At 35.4% G+C, this 24090-nt stretch overlaps 1 protein-coding gene across 5 annotated transcripts in view; it reads right to left on the bottom strand.

Moving 5' to 3' along the window:
• Window positions 1-24090, bottom strand: part of ELF2 (E74 like ETS transcription factor 2) — a 101826-nt gene that overhangs the window by 31568 nt on the left and 46168 nt on the right. For 4 of the 5 annotated variants that reach the window (XM_059378452.1, XM_059378467.1, XM_059378444.1 and 1 more), the window contains exon 4: window positions 21901-22066. In XM_059378452.1, the coding sequence (XP_059234435.1) occupies window positions 21901-22066 (166 nt within the window). Of the gene's footprint in view, window positions 1-14490; window positions 14594-21900; window positions 22067-24090 lie in introns of those variants that run through there. The other variant, XM_059378490.1, reaches the window with a different exon arrangement.

Consider the following 24090-nt stretch of genomic DNA (forward strand, 5'->3'; position numbering starts at 1 on the left):
GAACAATTATATCTTAATTAAGTTTAAATGTGGATGAAATGCATAAAGAAGTTGTGTAAATTATAGAAGAAAAAATAAGTAATAAGTAGTAAAGAAATTAAATGTAAGCCAAAGCCTCCTCTCCGTATTTCTTATTAAAGTTCCTAAACTTAAAGGAAAACAAAGCAAAATGATGAGCAACAGGTATTTTTAAATGCAAGGATAGTTCAACATCTGAGAATCCATCAATCAACTGGCCGTATTAACAGACTAAAGAAGAAAACTTATGACCTACCAAAAATGCAGAAAAAGCACCTAATAAGACTCCATTCTTAAGTAGAACTTAACACAAAAATAAAACCAAAGGCAGAGATGGGACGTTTTTATATACTAAAACCTACAGTAAACGTTAAACTTGAAGTTGAAACTTAAGATACTTCCCTTCGAGATTAGGAACAAAATAGGGATGCCAATTAGTATCACTACTCTTCATCATACTGGAGTTCTTGACCAACATTATAAGAAAAGAAAAAGATGTAAGATAACCGGAAAGGAGAGGAAGTTTGAGTTATATCAGATGAGGTCCTCCAAGACGAGTAAGCTCCCAGTTGATCCACAGATGACCACAAATAGGGAAGTAAGCCCAGCCCATCTCAGCAGAACCACATAGCTAATCCATAGTCTCAGGAAAACCAGTAATTAGTTCTTGTTTCAAGCCAATAAATTTGGGGGGATTGTTATGCATCAATAGCTGACACAAGTAATGAGTGATGGGTATCCATTATTGGGCAAGTATAAAGGTAAAATGTGATGGATATCTATCACGGAGCATTGTGCAGCAATTCGTAGCAGCATATTACATATATACAAAGCACATGCGTGGCTATTAAGAGCAGTACTTAATAAAATAATAGAAACAGTAAGATACATAATACCATTTATATGAATCTCAAATATATAGAATAGCATATACACAATATGTAAAAAATATGCATCAATCAAATTAAAGTTGATGCTTATGAGCAAGGGAGATGTGACTGTTTATAAATAGGATAGAAAGGGATAAATTGATTGAAAAAATATGTAAGAGGGTGTGAAATAGGGATCTAAGCCTTTCTCTGTATAAAAAGCCAACTAGCTTAATAAAATTTATTAAATAATCTGTCCTTTCCCACTGACTTATAAATCTATGTCTATTATTAACCAGGTATAAATACATGCTTATTCTGTCCCTGAGGTCTCTATTCTACCCTAATAAACTGTCTGCGGGTCAGTAACACATTTAAAATTTTTCTAGGGCCACAGAATTGTTCCTTATAAGTAGGAGGGCAAACACCATATACTTTGTTCTTTTGCAGAATTGTCTAGACTATTTTTGGATCTTTAAGAGTTTATCAGATTCCTCCAGAAACAAGTTCTCTTGACCTTTTGACTGAAATTGTACTGAATTTATAGATTAATTGAAGAAGAATTAACAGCTTTACCTTGTCCATCTTTCCATGTTCTTTGTGGGTTAAAGATTAAAGAAATCAAATGGTTTGGGTCTATTTCCTCTTCAGTAAGTTTTATATCCCTTCACGTATTTATGCCCCTCAACAAAGTTAAATTATTATTTTCATAAAGGTATTGCATATTATTGTTAGACTTATTCCTAAATACCTATTTATGTATTTTTTTTTACTATTATGAATGGGATCTTTTTTGTCTCATTGCTATTTTTTATTTTAAAATTTTTATTACTGAAGTATTGCTGACACACAATGTTATATTAGTCTTCGGTGTAAAACATAGTAACTCAACAATTCTGTATGTTGCTCAGTGCTCACCAGGATAAGCGTTGTTATCATTTGTCACCAGATAATATTTTTACAATATTATTGACTGTATTCCCTGTGCTGTACTTATTATCCTCATGAATTCTTTTATTTTATAACTGGAAAATTCTACCTTTTGGTCTTCTTCACCTACTTTGCCCATCCCCCAAAGCTCTCTCCTCTGGCAACCAACACTTTTTTCTCTGTATTTATAGATCAGTTTCTGGTTTTTGTTTATTTGTTTTGTTTTGTTTTGTTTTGTTTTTTAGATTCCACATTTAAAAGTGAATCCATATATTTGTCTTTCTTTGTTTAATTTCACTTAGCATATTATACCCTCTGGGTCCATTCATGTTGTCACAAATAGTAAGATTTCATTCTGTTTTTATGGCTGAGTAATATTCCATTGTGTGTGTGCACGCAAACACACACCTTTTTTTTTTTAAGATTTTATTTATTTGACAGGGATCACAAGTAGGCAGAGAGGCAGGCAGGTGTTGGGGAGAGGAAACAGGCCCCTGTTGAGCAGAGAGTCCAACATGGGGCTCGAACCCATGACACTGGGATTATGACCTGAGCCAAAGGCAGAGGCTTTAACCCACTGAGCCACCCAGGTGCCCCTGTCCCGGGTGCCCCAAACACACACCTTTTTTATGACTCTCTGATTATCATTCTTATATAGAGCAACTGTGATGGAACCCTCTAAGCAGGTTTAAAATCTATATAAATTCTTAAAACTTATGTGTTAATTAAACCATTTGTAAATGCCAATTTGGTTTCTTCCATTCTGATCTTCATGCCTTTTATTTCTTTTTCTTACTTGCATTTGCTAGAACCCCCAGAAATAATGCTTGTTAGTAAAGATGACAGCTGGCATCCTATTTCCCTATTAATCACGACAGTTGCCATAAATTTTTAACATAGACATCATATCAAGTCCCAATCCAGATTAAAAGTCTCAGAGGATAGTGAATTTTAACAAATTTTTTTTGATCTACTGGGATGATTATACAGGTTTTCTCTTTTAATCTATTCATATGGCAAATTTTATTAAAGATTTTCTAATAGCCCTCTTTGCCTTCCTAGTATGTATTTAGTCATTATGTATTTTTTAATCAGTGCTAGATTTACTATTATTTATTTAGAATATTTGTAGCTATGATCATACATAAATTCTGCAAGAAACTTATTTTTTTAATGCTGGGTCCATTTTATAGTTAAGGATTACTACCTTCATAAAATGAGGTGGAAAGCTTTCCCTTTTCACTGTTTCCATTATAGTTTGTACATAATGGGGCTTATGAATGTATCCCTTGAAATTTTATTAATAAGCCTGGGTCTGATGGATTTTACTTGAATTAGGGAATGCATATGTAAATTTAAAGAACTCAAAAGTTGACTTGAATGTTTCTATTTCTATTTTGAGTCAACTATATATATACTTACATATACATATATATAATTTTAAGTGTTCATAGGTTTTCAAATTCCTTGCCAACAGGTTGTTCATAGTATTTTCTTATGATTTTCAAACTCTAATCTATTGGCCTTATTTTTGTTCTTCACAGGGCTCATTTTCTTTGATTCACCTTTACATCCATTTTTTAGATTTTAAGATTTTTATTATCTATTTTCTTTTCTATTTCATTAATATTTACTTTTTTATCTTTATAATTTCTTCTACTTAGTTTGGGTTTATTCTGTTGGTCCTTTATTACCATCTAGATGAACATGTGTTCATTATATCTTTCATATTTACCAATAAATGCATTTAGAGCTACTAAATTTTCCAGTGGGTTCTACTTAAATCAAATCTCAAATTTTTATATGCAATGCTGTCATAGTTACTTAGTTGCAAATATTTTTAATTTTCATTTTCTCTTCTATCCATCGGTGAGCCAATATAAAGTATTTTGATTTTTACCTCATTGCTGATTTCTAGTTTTATTGTATTATGATGAAAGGATACATTTTGATTGATACATATTTTCTGAACATTGTTGAGATTCCTCTATGACCTAGCACACAGTTAAGAGCTGACCTATATGCAACTGAAAAAATTTGTACAGGGCTGTATTTTATTAGGTTAGGCACAATTCTATAAATCTCTAGTTTATGAAGTGTGTCAGTCCTGAGGTTCAATTCTTTGATCCCATTTTAAATTTTGTCTCTATTTCATTTTTAAATTTTGGGAGAAGTGTGTTAAAGTCTCATTGTTTTATAGGCATGTCCACTACTCTTTGTAATTTTAAAAGTTTTAAGTGATATTTCAAGGCTATGTTGTTAGATGCATATAAGTTTATGATGATTATGTTTTCTGGGTTGTTCCTTTTAGCAGTTTAAAGAGTCCCTGTCCCAGTTAAAAATTTTTACCCTAAATTCTATGTTATTACCCCAGCTTCCTTTGGTCAGTATTTTTCAGATGAATATATTGCTCTACACCCTTTTTATACCATTTTGTTTCATGTATCTGTTAAAAATAACACATACTCATGTTAAGATCACAACAGATTATTTTAATATAATTTCTGGTGTTTTGGACTTATTTCTACTATCTTGATTTATGATTTGTATTTCCATTTTTTCTCCTTTGTTGCCTTCTGTTGGATTGTCAAGTTTAGTTTATTCCCTACCCCCAACTTAGTATTTTGGAAGCTATTCCTTCTATTTCTATTATTTGAGTATGTTCCAGTTGCTTAAAATAAATGTCCTTTTCACTTTTCATCTTCTCCAATCACATTTCACACAGTTCCTAACTATTTTATTCAAGGGCCACCACAATCTGGTTCCACCCTTTATAGCCTTACCGCCTCTCTCTACCATATGCCTCTACAAAGCCTAATCTCTAGTTAAACTATATTGCTTGTTAATCTCTAAATGAAATACAAAATTCCTGGCATTCTCTCCTGGCTCATGACATCTTCTCATTCACTCACTCATTCAATCAACAATTTATGGAAAACTTATTTGGTACCTAGCTCCGACCAATACCAGTAAGTACCAAGGATAAAGTCTCTGGTTTTATGAAGCATCATAATGTGGAAACATTTAATAAATATAAATAGAATAGAACAGAACATCATGAATGCATGAATTCAGGTAAGTTAACTGGTGATACTTGGTTCCCATCTTCCACTCCATCCTCAAACCACCGTCCCTGGAATACACAACTACCCACCAGGTGGCACCAAACCACACCCAGACCTTAGACTGATATGTCTTAGTCTGAATCCTGGAAGGCACATTTTCCTCCATACACATTGTCTCAGGTCATTTTATTAAACTCACAATAATGCCCTATTTTATGTGATCTGAGGTTCTAGGAATTATTTACTACCTCACCGTGAGAGTTTACTATATCACAAGTTGTGTCCTACCCAAAAAAGAAAAATGGGGGGCTATGACAAAAAATAACAGAACAATCCTAACTGAGATTGACGAGTATCAGCTAAAGGCAATCTCTCTCTGAGAAAGTGACATTTAAACTGCGATCTAAAGGATGACCAGAAGTAAGAAACTGAAAAACTGGAAAGCAAACAGTACATTGTGAGCACACTATGAAGGTAAATGCAGTTCATGGAAATTTTGCATTTCATTTCATGGAAATGCAAAAAGACAACAGTGTGTGTGTGTGTGTGTGTGTGTGCGTGTGCGTGCGCGCATGCATACTGAGGTGAGAGGGGTGGTATATAATTCATCAGAGTAAAATGCTTCAGAGTTTGGACTCTGGAACCCTACTTACCATCTGAATTTATTTTATTTTCTTTTTTAAAGATTTTATTTATTTATTTGACAGATAGGAATCACAAGTAGGCAGAGAGGCAGGCAGAGAGATGGGGGAAGCTGGCTCCCACCGAGCAGAGAGCCCGATGCGCGGCTCGATCCTATGAGATCGACCTGAGACCATGACCTGAGCCACCCAGGCACCCCTACCATTTAAATTTAAATCCTTGCTCCAACACTTAAATAGCTGTCTAGTCTTGGAAAAGTTATTCATCCTAGGGTTGTTAAAAATATTAAATATATTAATATGTGAAGCCCTAAGAACTATTCCTGGCAATATAGTAAAGAAAATTGAAATGTTAGGGTTTTGTTTTTGTTGCTATTGTTACTATTTCTCGATGAGTAAGAGGAACCAAATTATTTAGTGTCTTAAAGGCCATGTTAAAAATTCTGAATATTGGGTGCCTGGGTGGCTCAGTGGGTTAAGCCGCTGCCTTCGGCTCAGGTCATGATCTCAGAGTCCTGGGATCGAGTCCCGCATCGGGCTCTCTGCTCAGCGGAGAGCCTGCTTCCCTCTCTCTCTCTCTCTGCCTGCCTCTCCATCTACTTGTGATTTCTCTCTGTCAAATAAATAAATAAAATATATAAAAAAAAAATTCTGAATATTATCCTAAGTGCAATTAGAACCCACTGAAAGGGTTTAGGGAAAGGAATGTAATGATTAAATTTATAAAGATATTTTTTAAAAATCACTTTGGTTACTATCTAAAGCATAGATTTCTTAGAGTGAAAGGGGAAAAGGCCAAGAATGAAAACAAGAAGTTAGAAGGCCAATGGCCATGATAATGACTCAAAAATAAAAAATAGCTACAGATTGATCTAGGCTAGTAACAATGAAGGAAGAAAGAAATTGGTAGAGTCAAGATATATTTTGGAGGCAAAACTGACATGATTTGGTATTGGACTAGAAGTTGAGGGAGAAAAAGGTGTAAATGATGACTTCTCAACCAGAAAATCCTTTGCTACTGGACAAAGATTCTTTGTCTACCAAACTTTAGTCAGGCTTCTAAACCATCTCATAGGTCCATCTGTGTATTTCCTTGTAAAATCCCATTTTAGCAAGAACTCTGCTAAGTCCGTTTAGCATCCCCCATCCTCTGTATCTGATCACTCTAAATATTTGATAGTGTTCCTCATCCTCCCCCTCCCCCAGGTGATGTGTGAACACCCTGGCTTGTCTTCAGCAAGAATCTGTTTAGGCCAAAACCTCCACTCCTCCATTCCTGATATTTCCTCTTAGTAATTTTCCATCCATTGACCCCCTTCCTGCTGTTTAACTATAAATTCCCACTTGGCTTATGCTGTATTCTGAGCTGAGCCCACTCTCTATCCCTCACTGCAAAATCCCTCACAATGGTCTCTATCCCTATCACAATAGTTCCCCTTTGAATGAAGTCTTCCTTACCATGCTTTAACAAGTGTCATTGAATTTTTTGTTCTGTAACACTTTTGAAATGAAATTTTATTCTCCCAGGTTCAGCGAAATTATGAAATTTCCATTACAACAGCTAGGAGCTCTCTCCCCCTCATTCTCATAATATTGATTTTTTTTTAACCTTGGGTTATAAAAAGTTGTTTTCTTACATATTTTACCTAATAAAGGGCAAGCTCCTTTACAGTTACGGCCTTACCTAGTTTCTTGTTCTAGCCCCCCGAGAGACACACAAAGCACAGGCTCTGTCTCTGCATAGCACAGGCAGTCTCCGGTAACTCTGCAAGTGGTCTCAAAGCCAGGGTGGCTCCTCATGCTCTTTTACTTCGTTCCTTTATGAACTACAAGATTTCAGACTGCTTTCTTCTTTTTTCAGCTATTCATTCTATCTTTTGGAATTCTGTTTCTCCTAAGACTAGCTGCAGAATTAAACTCATCTCTCATTAACCCCCCATTTCTTGGGGCCCCCCAAAACAAGTACACAGGGAGTCTTTCTATTAAAGTGCTTGCTATTAATTACTATTGAAAAACAGAAGGTGACAAAATTAAAGTAGGGTTTCAAGTCTATAGTTTCTGACTCCCTTGGTGAGATGCAAGCTGAATGCACTGGCTTCTACCCTTGACTTTTATTCCCAAGGATAAGTTTCCCAAAAGTCTTTCTTTTTTTTGTGGAGGCTTCTCCTCCCAGAATATAGGACTGCAGATGAAACCCAGACAAAATAATTGGTGTCTTCTTGTCTCAAGTAGATAACTGGCACTTCTGAAAGCCTCCTAAACAGACATGTAGTGGTAGCAAGAAATTTAAAACAAATGTGATTCTGCTCACCTCATTTTTTTTTCAAACTAAATAGCTAAAACTTCATACTGTAAGTCCAAATAGATGTTAACTGTAGAAAAATGTCTCTAGAGAAGAAGGGGGAAAAAAAAGATTTTCAAGTTTGTTCAAGAAAGCAAATGTCAAAAAGAAATCAGCACCTTTCTTTTTTTTTTTAATTAATTAATTTATTTGACAGACAGAGATCACAAGTAGCCAGAGAGGCAGGCAGAGAGAGAGCAGGAATCAGGCAAGCAGAGAGCCCGATGCAGGGCTCGATCCCAGGATTCTGGGATCATGACCGGAGCTGAAGGCAGAGGCTTTAACCCACTTAGCCATTCAGGCGCCCCAAGAAATCAGCAACTTTCGATTTCTTTTTCCTCTTGGACAAAATCTTTGATTTCTGCTTGAAAAGAATTTTTTCATTCTAACTTAGTATTCTAAATATTTATTTTCTGAGAATTAAGTAGCATAAAAAAGGTGTTATAGAAGAAAAAGGATTTAGATTTTCCTAAAAGTCTTGTCAAATGTCATGTACAATAAGAAGTACCTTTTTGCTAACAAGTTAGAGACATAACTCCTTTCTTTTTGATGTAAAACTTTCTAGACTGATCTTTTGCAAGGTCATCTAGTAATAAGAAAATGTCTCCCAAGTTCTGGCTAACAAAGAATTCATTTTGTTCAAATATATTCTTAAAAATAGGTAATAAAAAATAATAAAACAATAAATAAGTTATTCTGGAGAATAACTACTTATTATTACCACCCTCTAATATAAAATATATGAAAAATATTTTCTGTTAAATTTTAAAATTGTTCAGTCAAGGAGCATAGTATCTTGGCTAATTTACAAAGTGAAAAGAAGGGCACTGGGTTGCTCAGTTGGTTAGGCAACTGAGTCTCGGTTTCAGCTCAGGTCATGATTTCATGGGTAGTGAGATCGAACCCTGCATGTGGTTCCTCACTCATCAGGAAGTCTGCTTAAAAGATTCACTCCCTCTGCCTCCCGCCGCCAATCGCTCCAGCTCTCCCTCTCTCTCACTTCCAAATAAATAAATAAATAAACCTACCTTTAAAAAACAAAGTGAAAAGAAATCAAACATCCAATTACAATCAAACAGTAACCTTAAAGTAGGAGAATAAGGGTTATCTGTTATAAAAACTTCATTCTATCTTAATAATGCCTATATGAAAGAGTTGAAATGGGTTGTATTCCTTCTTCCTTAATGTATATACTCAATGAAAAAAAAATTACAGAAACATAAAAAATTTTAAAAATAACAATCATCCTATCTCATTTCCTAATCCCACCCCCCAAGGGGTAATTAAGTGCTGTAAATAGGTTGCGTTTTTTGCACTGTCTCGACTTTTTTTGTACATAAAAATTTTTTGTACATAAAAAAATTAAAATGATGACATTTAGAAATGCTTAATTCTATTTGACTTGCTCCTCTGCCCCTAAACCCAGAGGCCTTAACTGTCAACTATGCCCTTATGATGAAATTTAAAATGACCCACCACATAGCAATAATACAATCTGGAACTTTAAATTAGCTACTACACTTGGCGATTCTTTGTCTTTCCTCACCTTTCCCCAACCCTCTCTACTCCATAGTATTATATCCTTGAATGCTTGTTTTTCTCAATTTAGTTGGTAAGCTTCTTTGAGGCCAAGCCCCATGTTTTATTCAACTTTGAATCACTTATTCCTAGGAGCCATGACACTGTTTGTATATAACAAGTACTTTGTACATGATAAATGTTATGCTTACCAGTGTCTCAAGTGTACGTAATAACTGTCATATGAAGGAGGAAGGGGGAGAATTTATCTGCTGCTTCAAATGTTTGAAAAGAAATGGTCTTAGCTTAACAGCAAATATTAACTTTAAAGAACAATTTCAGGAGGTGTTAATTTATGTGATCTGATTTGTGACAGAGCAATTTTACAACATGGCAAGTTTATATGCTTCCTCTGCTATATTCGAAGCACCATGAATGCACGTACATTGCCTGTCTCTTCTACCCCTCTAGCCCACGCCTAAAATACTGCTTGGCATATAATAAATGCTCAATGAATATTTATTGATGAATTAATTAATAGTAATCTGGCACATCATCTAATATAAACCTAAAAAAATTTTAGTATCTTTTCACCCCCAATAACAATATTCTGTGATGAGTATAACTCAGTATCACAAGAAGCTACTGTATTAACTGGGTTTTCATGATGGCAGAAGCTCTCTTTCAGTGCTGTCATTCCTAATAGTCTAGACAATGGTTCTCAAAGTGATCCTTGTGCCAATAGCATCACCTGTGGACTTGCTAAAAATGTAAATTTTCAAGTCCCATCCCAGATCCATTGGGTCAGAAGTTCTGGAGGTACGGCTAGCAACCTGTATTTTAACAAGTGCTCCAGAAAATACTGATGTATGTTCAAGTTTGAGAACCACTGGCCACAGAAATCTTTGTCATGGAAATAGAGGGATCTCAAAACACAAACAGGTCATTAAATATTAAATGAGGCTTTAAAGAAATATACTAAATGTTCAAATATCAAAGTGTCTCAGGATAAAGGAAATTAGGTCAATCAATTAAGGGACATAAAAAATTACCACTACATAGTCGAGGGCCTTTTTTTTTTCCTTAGCAGGAATCATGAAAGTGTATTCAATTAGCAACATTTAAAATGGCTTTTAGGGGGCGCCCTGTGGCTCAGTGGGTTAAAGCCTCTGCCTTCAGCTCCAGTCGAGATCCCAGGACCCTGGGATAGAGCCCCACATCAGGCTCTTGGCTCAGCAGGGAGCCTGCTTCCTCCTCTTTGTCTGCTCTCTGCTTACTTATGATCTCTGTCTGTTAAATAAATAAAATCTTTAAAAAAAAAATAAATTATTTAAATAAAATGGCTTTCAGATGCCTTCAATGAGTTATTAGGAAAAAAAGAATAGCAATAGGGAAGAATATAGAGTAGGGAAGTATGAGAAAAAGGTGGATGACACCTAAAATAATATATGGATGAGACCTAGAAAAACTGTTTTTTAGATTCTAATTGAAGTTAAGCACTTTAATTTTAAATAAAGGCAGAAATCACAGTAGTTTCAGCAACATCTATGATATCATAACCAGGAGAAACATCAATATGTTCATATTATAGTTGCTACAGATACCTCAAAATATAATTTATGGTCATCACTACTATGAAATTATAGGCATAAGTTAAATCTGCCACTAGCTCTCATTGTTTAATGCATTATTAAAGAAGCATATGCATTAATACATCACAATTAAAAATAGTCTAAAAGCTATGTTTCAATGTATTGGGTTCCTCTATAATCCTAAATACTGTATTTTCTATATTTAAAAAAAATTGTTGTGAGAAGACCCACAGGCTGAATTCACCATATGATCAAAGAGGCCCATGACACAAAAATATGGAAAAACTCTACAAAAGTTAATAGCTGTGTTGAAAATGTTCTTGACCTCATTTAAATGATGCCCTTTCATGAACCTAAGAAAACTCGTAGGCCTCTTTCCCAGTTTGCAAGTAGGCATCGACAATACGTAAGGAACAATGACTTCTTCTGAAACAGAATTATACCAAGGCACCCAGCTTTGAATTCTAAAAAGAAAGGCTAGCCATGCAACTAACTTAATCTCTATAATTTTTAGCTTAATTTGGGCAATGAGCATACCTATAACTCAGACCTACACAAGCAGACAATTTAGTGGAAGTTAACTAGCTCTGAATGAGAAGCTAAGGAGTTCAGACTTTATTTTAGGTAACGCTTTGCTTGTTTTAGTTTTCATTTACAATACTATTTGGTTGGGATGCCTGGGTGGCTCAGTTGGTTAAGCAGCTGCCTTCGGCTCAGGTCATGATCCCAGCATGCTGGGATCGAGTCCCACATCAGGCTCCTTGCTCGGCGGGAGCCTGCTTCTCCCTCTGCCTCTGCCTGTCATTCTGTCTGCCTGTGCTCGCTCTCTCCCCCTCTCTCTCTCTGATAAATAAATAAAATCTTTAAAAAAAAAAAATTCTTTACAATACTATTTGGGAAACAACTAAATTTGTGTAAGAAACAGACTTCATTAAAAACTCTTAAAGGCTTCCCATTGCCCTTTAGATAAGGCCAAACACGTACAAACCTTATAAAGTCCTCAGCAATAAGACTTTACCTCTTTAACTTCATTTTAATCCCCTTTCCTTTCCATAATCCATATTCCAGCCATACTGAATTCCCTTCTACAACTCAAATAGGCCATGTTCTCCTTCCTCCAGACTTCCTACCATGCCGTACTCTGCTTGACTAATTACTTCAAACCCTTCAAATCTGTTCAAATGCTACTTCCTCAGGCAGGCATTCTCTGCCCTCCTAGGCATTCCCCAGCTGTATACTCCCTAAACTTTTCATTAATCCTATCATAACGCTCATCACATTTGATTATAATAACATGTTTAATTGTTCATTTCTCCACATAGCTGAAAGCCTGGTGAGAGGAAAGAGAGGGTCTTGTTTACCCTAAGACACTGGGCTCTGAGCCTGACATGCTGCAGCCCTTGGTTAAGAGCTGGCAGAGGATGAATGGATGGATAATTTACCTAGAAATGTGTTTTAAAGCATTCCTACATTTAAGAACCTTCAGCGAGAGCTGCGTGGGTGGCTCAGTTGGTTAAGCCTCTGCCTTTGGCTCAAGTCATGATCTCCAGTGTCCTGGGATGGAGTCCCACTTTGGGCTCTCTGCTCAGCAGGGAGCCTGCTTCTCCCTCTCCCTCTGCAGGCCCCTCCTCCTGCTTTCTCTCTCTCTCTGTGTCAAATAAATAAAATCTTTTAAAAAAATGAATAAAAATTACATAGACACATTGTTATTAGTGAAATTAGAAGCTAACTAGTGTTTTAAAAACTAAAAAGTCTGGGGCAACTGGGCGGCTCAGTCTGTTGATTTTGGCTCAAGTTGTGATTTCAGGGTCATGAGATTGAGATTTTCTTTCCCCCTTTCCCTTTGCCCTTCCTCCTGCTAGAGGGCGAGTGCTTCCTCTCTCTATCTCTCTTAAATAAATAAATAAAATCCTTTAAAAAACAAATAAAAATAAAAACTAAAAGTCTGAGCACAAAGGAATGAGTGCTACTAGTTTCCAAGAGCAAACACCCTTAGTTGATCTGTTCTCTAGATATACTTATCTCTCCTCATATATAAAACATGATTCTTATAGCATACAAACACCATTTAAAATCATTCCTTTTCGTTTCTGTTTTATTAACTGACAAGGTAGTTTTTTACTTTTGGCCACTATTTTTTTCCTTCACATGACAATCTGTAAAACATATATTCAAGTGCACTAAAAATCAATGGCTATTTTTAAGAGTCCTTAAAGGATCCTGTTTTAAAATTATAGTTTAGAAAGCAGAAGCTTCATTTCATTTTCTTCTTGGATCACAAAATCTGATTAAAAAGTAACAATTATGATAAAACTCTATTGATTGAAGAAGTAATGTGTCATATTAAAACACTTTTTCATCTTCTATACTCTTCATAATTTAACACCTTATAATTACTTTGTATACTTTTAAACAATACAGTTAAATGATTTTTCACTTAAACACCCTCTGTTAAAAGACAGTAAAGAGTTTAGAGACCTTACTTAGCATATATATGGACTTCTACAACCACAACTCACCTCCATTTTTATAAACCTGATATTTTAATGTGCAATTCCCAGTAAATAGGAATTTCAGGAAGACTCATAATTGCATGATACCATATTTCATTAATTCTAAGATGTACTTTTTTCACACTTTAACATCTCTGAAATCAGGATGTACCTTACAATTGATGGTATCCTAAAATTTACAATTGGCAGCACTTATTTCTTTTAGTGGTCTAAAAATGTTTCTTACAACAGATGGTATCTTAGGCTAAATGAAATATAGTTATGAAAATATTAAAAACTTTTCTCTAATAATGCTTTCTAACTCATCTAAATCACAATACAATTATAATTCAAACAGTTCTAGAATCAATACTAAATGAACTTAAGATTCACATTTTACCTTTTTAGAAAACTAGTGACTAGGATAAGCTCAAAAAATGGATAATTAAAAGAAAACACTTCTTAAAAAAATGTAGGAAAAACTCTAGATTTAAGAAGAAGAAATAAGGGCGCCTGGGTGGCTCAGCGGGTTAAAGCCTCTGCCTTCGGCCCAGGTCATGATCCCAGGACCCTGGGATCGAGCCCCGCATCGGGCTCTCTGCTCAGTGCAGAGCCTGCTTCTCTCTCTCTCTCGCTGCCTGCCTCTCTGCCTACTTGTGTTCTCTGTCAAATAAATAAATAAAATCTTTAAAAAAAAAAAAAAAAAAGAAGAAGAAGAAGAAATAACAGAAATGGGAAAAAAAAAAAAAACTTGAAGATGTTCAGTCAGTAGTAGCTACCATGGAAGTGGAGGCATGAAATAGCCCTAGAGCTTAATCTATAAAAAGAAACAAATATTAGGAACATGGCAGGGGTTAACAGAGATAACAAACTGTCTAGGAGGAAAGATACTGTTGTATTATTTCTCCCTCCTAAGGGAGGAATCATTGTCACCCTTTAAGCAAAAATATGGAATAGGTAATTGAAATAATTGTAATTAAATGTAAAATTGTAAACATTCTTAGTAAATTAAAAACCAACCTACCAGCATTGTCTTCCTTCTGGCTCAATCTGTTTCACCTTCAGGTAATCCTAGGATAGGGGCTCCTTTTCAGATCCCCAGTTTTTCATGTCGATCTTCTACCTCCCTGTGGCAACAATATTTTCTAATTAAAAGAGTCCTTTTGTGCCACAGGGAGGATTTCTGATGGTATAACAAATACAAAAGTTACCACAGCTCATCATGAAGTCAACTTAGTCTTGAGATTTTTCAAGAAAGAAATCTGGCTCCTGAACTTATTTTTCATGATAGAAATCTGGTTTTATTTTTTTTAATTGCATTTCAAAAAGCTACTTTCATTTACTTAAAAAAAAAAAAAAGGCAGTGCTTTCTTGTTGAATTAGGTAAAAATTCTTATCATTTGTCTTTTCAACTAATCTCTAAACACAATTTTGTTGATCACAAAAAGAAGGTAAGTTTTCTTGATCATTTCTTTAACTATTAACACCAAATTTTTATATTTTGATACCTGGTTAAGAACCAAAGTCCTACTCCCAATCAGAAGAGAGAAGTAGGAAGCTACCAGACTGCTTTCAGCCAATGTCTATTAGTAAAGCTTAGCAAATCTACTTGTATTATATAACATAATGTTAATTTTGCTTAAAATGTACATTTTAAAAAGGCCAGCAAGAAATATCAAAAGCAATACTTGCTGTTCCCTTGCTGGTAAGTGACTTTCACTGTTTGTTTTCCTTTGTAATACTTCCCAATTTCTCCAATGAGCATGTGTTGATTTTCTTACAAGAAAAAAATCAAATTTAGCTGTAAGTATGAATGATTAAAACCTACTATGACTTTAAGATGAAGTTAATCTAATATCACAACATTATGGCTCTGATATATTTTGGATGGCCATACTGATGTTTTTGGATGACTACCTTTTTATATTTTAAATAACCCTAAGGTATTCAATGTTCAGCATATTAACAAAAAAGAAAATATATTTAGATCTTACATAGATGATTCTTGATTATGCTGCCATACTGAGCCAAAACTCAAATCTATTTCAATCTGTATTTCCTAACAATTATGTGTTAAACACTATATTATATACTATGTTCAACAAAATTAAGAAGTATGGTCCCTGTCTTTGAGAGACTCATACATCCACTCTGAAAACAAAAGGAGTCCGCATACACACAAGAGCAGTATGAGAAAGTACACGGTCAAGAGCCTTAGTCCAGATGGTCTCACAGAGGATCAGGAATGGGAGAGTTTAATGTAGGCAGTTTAATCACTGTGGAGAGTTTTGTGCAGTGGGGCCTTTAAAAAATGGATAAAACCTAATCATAGTCTTGACAGGAAACTGTATTTGAGCAAAAGCTCAGAAGCATAAATAGCACAGTTCATGCAAGAGGCAATAAGGAAAGCAGCTAGAATACAGTATTTCAATAGATAAGAAGACCAGATTGAAAGGATCTACTTCTGGATGATTCCGTGAGTCACGGAATTTAGCAGAGGAGTGGCTTTTGACATCTGATAAACAAAGAGCTTCAGGAGAAGGCTAAAGGTAGGTGCCAAAGCACAGTAAGTCAAGGAAAACGAACAGACTGAAGGTATAGAGCTTTTTTTTTTTTTTTTTTTTTTTTAAAGTGGAAGTGAGAGGAAAGAGAAAAATACAACAGAGAAGCAAACAAATGTTCTGTTTTAACCTTCTCCATATTTGAAGGCATAAGGAAAGGTTCTAATCAAGTTAAGGGGATACTTACGGAGCACTTACTACATCAAAAGCACTGTGCTTTATATCTTTATTTTATGTAGTCCTCACGACCTTGAGTTACTAGTTTATGACAACGAAAGAGACTCTGAAAACGTTAAATACTGATAGGTAAGTAGTAAAGTAGGAATCTGAAGTCACAACTAAGTAACCATCAATATTCTTCCCTTTGCACTGGGTCAGTGGAAAGCCTTGGTAGGGGATTAGAGGGAAGAAGAAGAAAATCAGAGTCCTTATTCCCTGGCTCCTCTCTGTGGCATCATCCTCAAGCCAGCTGCACCCTTTGCTCAAAGGTCCCAGATTCTCCCAAGGTGATCCTCTTTCCAGGGCTCTCTTCTGGGTTCCAGCAACAATTCTCTCCCTTTGGGCCTCCGGCCAAAGGACAGAAACAGCGCTGCTGCCGCCGCCTCTGGACTACTGCTCTATTTCTTATGCTCTCCCCACACTTGACCATATATTTATAACGAGTCATTCTGACGTTTTTTAAATTATCCTAATTTGAGTATGACATCTCCTTTGTGATGGGATCCTGGCTATATATTTGTGCATTTTTAAATGCTTAAATATTTCTCCTTAGATGTTCTGCTTCAACTCAAAATCAACACACCTAATATCAAACTCACCTGCTTCCCAAAACAGTCTTGCCTTCCTCAAATCACTATATGATACTATGACCATCACTTAAGGTAAAAAAAAAACCTGAGTGGTATCTTAGCTAACTATGCCTCTCCCCCTAATTTGTCATGTCAAAGATTGTTAGAGCATATATAGTAGTATTGCTTATATCAGCCCCTTCTGTTCCTATCATTTCTATCTTGTTTTGCTCAAGTCGTGTCTTAACTCATACAACAACAGCTAGTCTTGCCTCATCCCCCCACTACAATCATCCACTATCTCCTGAGAAACTAATTACATCGTAGTTTCTACTCAAAACCTTCCAAACCATTTTGCTTCTTACATACCTAATCACTAAATCTTGGTTTAAATCACAGTGTAGTCACAACTCCTAATGGAACCTCCTGTCACAGTCTCATTTACTCAGTATCTTCTAAACGTGCCTTGACTGGAATATTCCCATTACTAATTATATTTCCCTCAGCCTACAATACCTTTCACTTACCTCCTATCTGCCCATCCAAACCCTACCATCTGTCCCCCTTCCTTTCTTCAAACCTTCCCTAATCCTGTAAACTGAGCTTTCTTCTTCTGAAAATGTCTTTGAATTTATAAATAACACCCTATTGGTCCTATACTGCTTTATATTTTCTTTTTTTTTTTAAGATTTTATTTATCTATTTGTCACAGAGAGATCACAAGTAGGCAGAGAGGCAGGCAGAGAGAGGAGGAAGCAGGCTCCCTGCTGAGCAGAGAGCCCAATGTGGGGCTGGATCCCAGGACCCTGAGATCATGACCTGAGCCAAAGGCAGAGGCTTAACCAACTGAGCCACCCAGTTGCCCCCATACTGCTTTATATTTTCAATATGATTTATATTACATATAAGTACATTATTAACCCCTTGAAGGAAGGAAACATGCTGAAAACAGTACCCTTGCACATAAGAAATGCAAACTATTTACTGGTGTGTTATCATAAATTAAAGTCAAAGTTTAAGAGGATAAGTACAGCAAGTTAAGGTGCAAGATGAAGAAGCAGATCCTAAACAGCTCAATCTTCTCAGCTAAGCCTTAGGATTTCTATCAAAACTTATCTACTATGGATTGCATTGGTATAAACTTACTACTTTTTATTTTTACTTTTTTAAACTTACTCCTTTTTAAAAGGTAACCTATAATAGCCTTTTAAAATTTGTATGTACTTTATACATATGTACATATATACGGTTTTTTAAGAGTGGGAATCTTAGTAGGGAATCCCAGAGACTCCCTTCCAGCCCCAACTCAGCACCTCTGTCTTTCTAGCAGGTCTCCAGAGCTGCTGGGCTCTGCAGCCACTGGCAAAGGTATTTCCAGCCTGCCAGTCAAGACCACCCTTCATTCATACTTCATAGCTATTCCTCAAAGATTCTTTATGATTTCTGATATCCAATTATCATCAAAAAGCAATCTATTGTTTTAAAAAGGCAACTTATAACTTTAGATGAATACACTTAAAGTCTCAAACATATTTGGTTCTTCCTATAAAATTTGAGAGGATTACTATTACTCATAAACTCTGAGGAAAATGTAGATTTTCTCTGTCTATAAAAGACATTTACGACTAACAAGATGAGAAATTATTTTATACATAAAATAAGATGGCTGAATATACACCACTATGTAATTTTAATACTCCTGCCTGGATTTCATCATGAACATTTTCTCTTGTATAGACATATACATATGGGTATACAGGAATAAAAGTAGAAAAATTTCTATGTAAACATGCAGAGAACTGATATAACAGGTCACTAAATATAATTATGAACATTTTTTAGGCTAATATAATCTAAGTTATAATGTAGAAGTATTCCAGGAAGCATTTCCTAGATGTACAAAAGGAAATTCTGTTCTATACGGATCTCATGTCCACCAATTCACCAAATAAAAACCACTGTAGACATCTTATAAATATTTCTTTCCTTTTCTTCCCAATCAGCTTCTTCTCTAAAGCCTATATATATATGGAATTTAAGTTAAAAATTTATAGCACCACAAGAATGAACCTGATCCTAATTCACTACCTAAAAGGAAATACATCAGGATAAGTCATAACAACATTTATTTATCTGTATATGTTCTAGATGTCAGAAGAATGAAAATTTATTCAGATTTTAACTTTTTAAAAATGTGTTTTATTCTTTACGAGATGCCTGGCTGGCTTAGTCAGTAGAGCATGGGACTCTTGACCTTGGAGTTGTAAATTCAAGCCCCATGTTGGGTGTAGAGATTACTTAAAAATAATAACTTTTTTAAAACTTATTTTATTCTTTAAATAAAAACAAAATTAAGTTTGGGACGCCTGGGTGGCTCAGTTGGTTAAGCCACTGCCTTCGGCTTAGGTCATGATCCCAGCATCCTGGGATCGAGTCCTACATTGGGCCCCTTGCTCAGCAGGGAGCCTGCTTCTCCCTCTGCCTCTGCCTGCCATTCTGTCTGCCTGTGCTCACTCTCTCTGACAAATAAATAAATAAAATCTTTAAAAAAACAAAACAAAACTAAGTTCAGATTAACTGATTCTAAACTAATGTATATATATTAACAATCCTTATAAACTTGCATTAAAAACCTATGAGCCATAATATTTTCAAATAACTCAGTATATTGTAGTCTCAAGTTCCACATGTCTTATGATAAGTAAATGGGAGTGTTTTAAATTGTTCTGATTATACTTGTATTAGATGTATGAGCCGTAGACTTCAGTCTGAATTTGGTATTGCCTTTAAAAGAATTATAAATGAATTCTAAGTTTTACAGTGTTATTCTGTAAAGAGAGACAAGAATAGCTATACTATACTATTCTTCATTTTTTGAGGTAGTAAAGCAAACATAGATTTTAAAAAATGAGCCAGAATGGAATTTAAAATGTTTAAATGAACTTCTCAGTTTCTTCTAGACTATTTTAGAATAATGTAAGTTATTTACTAACATTTCCTTTTAGTGCTAAAGAAAACCAATCTAAAAAATATTATCAACTAGTCAGAAACCAATTTCAAATTATGACAAAAGTAGGGACGCCTGGGTGGCTCAGTCAGTTAAGCCGCTGCCTTCCGGTCAGGTCATGATCCCAGAGTTCTCAGATAGAGTCCCACACTGGGCTCCTTGCTTGTCAGGGAGCCTGCTTCTCTCTCTACCTCTGCCTGCTACTCTGCCTGCTTGTGCATGTTCTCTCTCTCTCTGACAAATAAATAAATAAAATCTTTTTTAAAAATCACAAAAGTAACTATTCTTTAACCAGACTATGTATATCCTCTTTTTCAATATTACAATCATTCTTATCTCTCCCCTGCAAATGATTATTCCCATCCTCAGAGTTCAAGATAACAAAGAAAATAAAATCCCTTGAATAGATTATATTTGCTTCCTATTTGGAATTGTTTTTACATGAGTAATTTAATTAATGAAACACTGATCATCAATTATACAACCCATAAGATTTGGCTGACCTGCTCTGGTATTTTAATGTGATAAATATGTATAATTTTCTACTAATGGGAATTTGGTACTATAGCTTTCATACTTTACAAAGTTTCCAGTTTGCTACCAAAATCAGAGTCTTATTTTTTTGATCAAAACATTTTCCAGAAATTTCAAACAGGTTCTTTTTTTTTCATTCAACTGAAGCTATCATACTTTTTTTTCTTGTGCTATTAGTTTTGTTTAATTACACCCTAGTTACACTCCTATAATAAAATCAGTTACAATTCCTACTTCAAAATATCATCCTGCATAATACTTTTAACTATACTTCCTATTCTTTTCCTCAAGAAGAAAATTTATGTCTGCCATGATGCTTCTAGCTTCAGACTGGAAAACTCTCCAAAACTCTCAAAAAAACACACATGTGTCTTCCTACCACTTGCATTATCTACTATAAATCAAGTACCACTCCAGGCCAGTCACAGAGCCTATATAAAGTGTTTCGCTACCTAATCTGAGAAAATGATGTGACTATCACTTCACATGGGGTTTGCTGGCACTATTGTCATCATTGCTCTGCAGAGCCAGGTAACTTTTAATCCCGCAGCTCAATAAAAAATACAACTGTAGGAAAAAAAGAAAATCAAAATAAAACTGGAGAAGAACAGCAGTAAGCTAGAAGAAGCTAGTAGTCTTAGGGAATGCTACTGGCATCAAATATTCAAAATTTTTAGTCACGGGACTTCAGTACATTTACAGAAACTTATCTAAATACTTAAGAATGATGGGGCATCAGGGTGGCTCAGTCAGTTAAGCATCCAACTCAACCTCAGCTCAGGTCTTGATCTCACAGTCGTGAGTTCAAGCCCCATGTTGGGCTCCATGCTGGCCATGGAGCCTACATACATACATAAATATTTAAGAGTGTTTATTAGGATTGTAAACCAAGTATAAGGATTCTTTTTCTCCATTAAGAGCTGAAGGTAAATTTTAATGTTTATTATTACAAAATAGTCACTATAATCTTTCTGGTAAAATACTCTATTTTCTTTATGGCCAGTGGCAAAAATGAAAATCTTTCTAAGAATTATATATATTAATCTCCAACTAAACATATAATTATCTCACCATAAAAAGACTGAAATATCAAAATTTCTCAGAAGACAAAAAGGGAAGGAGACTCTGATAGACTGCTACAAAGATGCTTCTGATCTAAGAAAAAAGGAATCATACTTCTCCACCAATATCAATTCAAAGAAACTCTTAATCTGTCATAGAATGAGACTACTGTCTTTATTTTTGAATTAAAAAGTTACTCTCATATATTAGCCTATGGACTTCTGTAAGTTATTCACACTATCAGGGGAAAAAATGGTAATTTTATTATTATTGGCCTGTAATCTTGTTCTGAGGGTCCATGATATGAGACCTGTTACACTAAAAAGAACTGTAATGTAGAACTGTATGTCAGTTCCCTTAAATAAGAGATATTTCACTGGTTTCCAAGCAAAAAGAGGTTCTTTGGTATAGTACTCATCACAATAGTAATAGTGACACAAAATAAGGAGTTACAAATAATGAACATTTTATGAGATGTCTACCTGTTTCCACATTCTCGGTCTCAACTTCTTGTTCTTCTGCCACATCTTGCATCATGTAAGTCTCATCATCATAGACCAGAACCTGGGCTGCATAGCCCTGCTCTAATCTGGCACTTGGAACTGGCTCCACAATCACTGCTGGATAGTCAGAAACCTTTTCACTTTCCTACAAGAGCAAATTGAGAAAATAATCAACCTTTTTATTCACAAATTCTCAATTTACTTATAAATACTTGAGTTCCCCTAGTCTCAAGCAGGCTACACAATGAGTGTCATATACTATAATTACGAATGTAAAAACCAAAACAGATGAAAAGGGAACTTTAATAATCAAATCTCAGGAGGGGACATTTTAAATAAGCAGGGCTTTAGGATTAAGATGACAAATTAAAAACATGCATATCATTGCACTATCTCATGAAACCCACAAAAACAAGTAAATGACTTCTCAACACAAACCCATAAGGAGAAGACCTAAGAGCAACAGAATCTTGGGAGATTTAAAGTGGATGGTAAGTGTATTGAAATGGTTTAGCAAACCCAAGAAAGCCAAACACAGTCTGGCAGCAAAAAGAAGCTGAGAGACAACACACTTTACACTGGAGAGCCCACAGAAAGCAATTCCCATCACTCCTGGAAATGGAGCAGCAGGTGTAGAGAAAGAGGAGGGGTTCAAACAGGAAGATTCCATTAAAGCTGTCTGAAAAGCACTTTGATTCCTAGACCATTCCCTCATACATGATGCTAGGCAACTGGCCCTCACCTCAGGAGAAGACTGGAGAATTAACTTTCTGGTGATGGAAAAACAAAAGCATCTTTGAGGAATCTTAGGCATATTTGCTTGTATCGGTATTGCACCAAAAACAGAGTTTTCAATCAGCTTTTTAGACCTCCACTCTTAATGATGAGCAGGCAGCCAAGTATTACTAGTCATCTAAGGAAGAGCCTCTACCACCGAATATATACTTATACGTACACACCCACACACATATGGGGCATATTCTTCATAGAAATAAGATATTATAGCCATAAAACAAGAACGGAATACAATTTAATCAAGATTTAAAAAGAAAGAGTTCAGAAGTTAAAAACATGACAGTTGAAATTAAAAAGACAGAGGCTTGGAAGACAAAACTGAAGCAGTCTTCCAGAAACCAGAGAAATAAGATGAATTTTTGAAAAATAGGAGTGAAAAGAGAATGGTATCAGAGGAATAGTCTAAGAGGTCCAATATCTGAATAACAGAGTTCCAGAAAAAGAAAATGGGATGGGGGAGGGGGGAGGTTGGAAAGAAATTAAAAGACTTCTAGAAAATGTTTTGAGCTGACACATATGAGCTGCCCATTTGAAAGTACCTACCAGATATTTAATATAAAAAATTAAGGAAAACCTACAATGAGGCACACCACTGTAAAATACCACAACACTGGGGAAAAAAAGAAAGATTCTACAAGTTTCTAGAGAGAAAATGCAAATCACATACAAAGAATATGGACTCAGACTTCAGTCTTCTCAATAATCATATTAAAAGAAAAATGACATTGAAACCATTTCTTCAGATTAGAAAGGAACACTATTTCTTTTTTTAAAGATTTATTTATTTGACAGAGACAGAGAGAGGGAACACAAGCAGGGGGAGTGGGAGAGGGAGAAGCAGGCTTCCTCTAAGCAGGGAGCCCCATGTGGGGCTCGATCCCAGGACCCTAGGATCATGATCTGAGCTGAAGACAGACGTTGAAAGACTGAGCCATCCAAGCACCCCTAGAAAGAAACACTATTTCTAACCTGGAATTCTTCAGCCAGTCAAATCATCTTATGAAAATTAGGTATTTTCTCAAATTTGCAAGATCTCAAAACATTTACCTTCCATACATCCTTTCTCAAGAAGCAAGTAGAGAATGTATTTCATCAAAACAAAAGTAAAATTTTATTAAGACAGCAACTTAAGATAGAGAATATGGGAGATTCAAAATGGGAGAGAAACACTAGTAATCTTGATGTGGACTGTGAAGAGTGAGCCCAGAATGCCAGCAATGCACTGGATTTATAAGGCAAACAGTCTGGATTGCAGGAACATGATTCCTGAGACAGAAGAGAAACTGTCATCACCGAGACAACCACCGGCACTGTTCCTAAGGACACAGTGTCCAGATAAGCCTATTCCCCATTTTTATTCATATTTGGCTTACT

Source organism: Mustela nigripes, chromosome 1 (assembly GCF_022355385.1).
Source record: "Mustela nigripes isolate SB6536 chromosome 1, MUSNIG.SB6536, whole genome shotgun sequence".
Classification (NCBI taxonomy): domain Eukaryota; kingdom Metazoa; phylum Chordata; class Mammalia; order Carnivora; family Mustelidae; genus Mustela; species Mustela nigripes.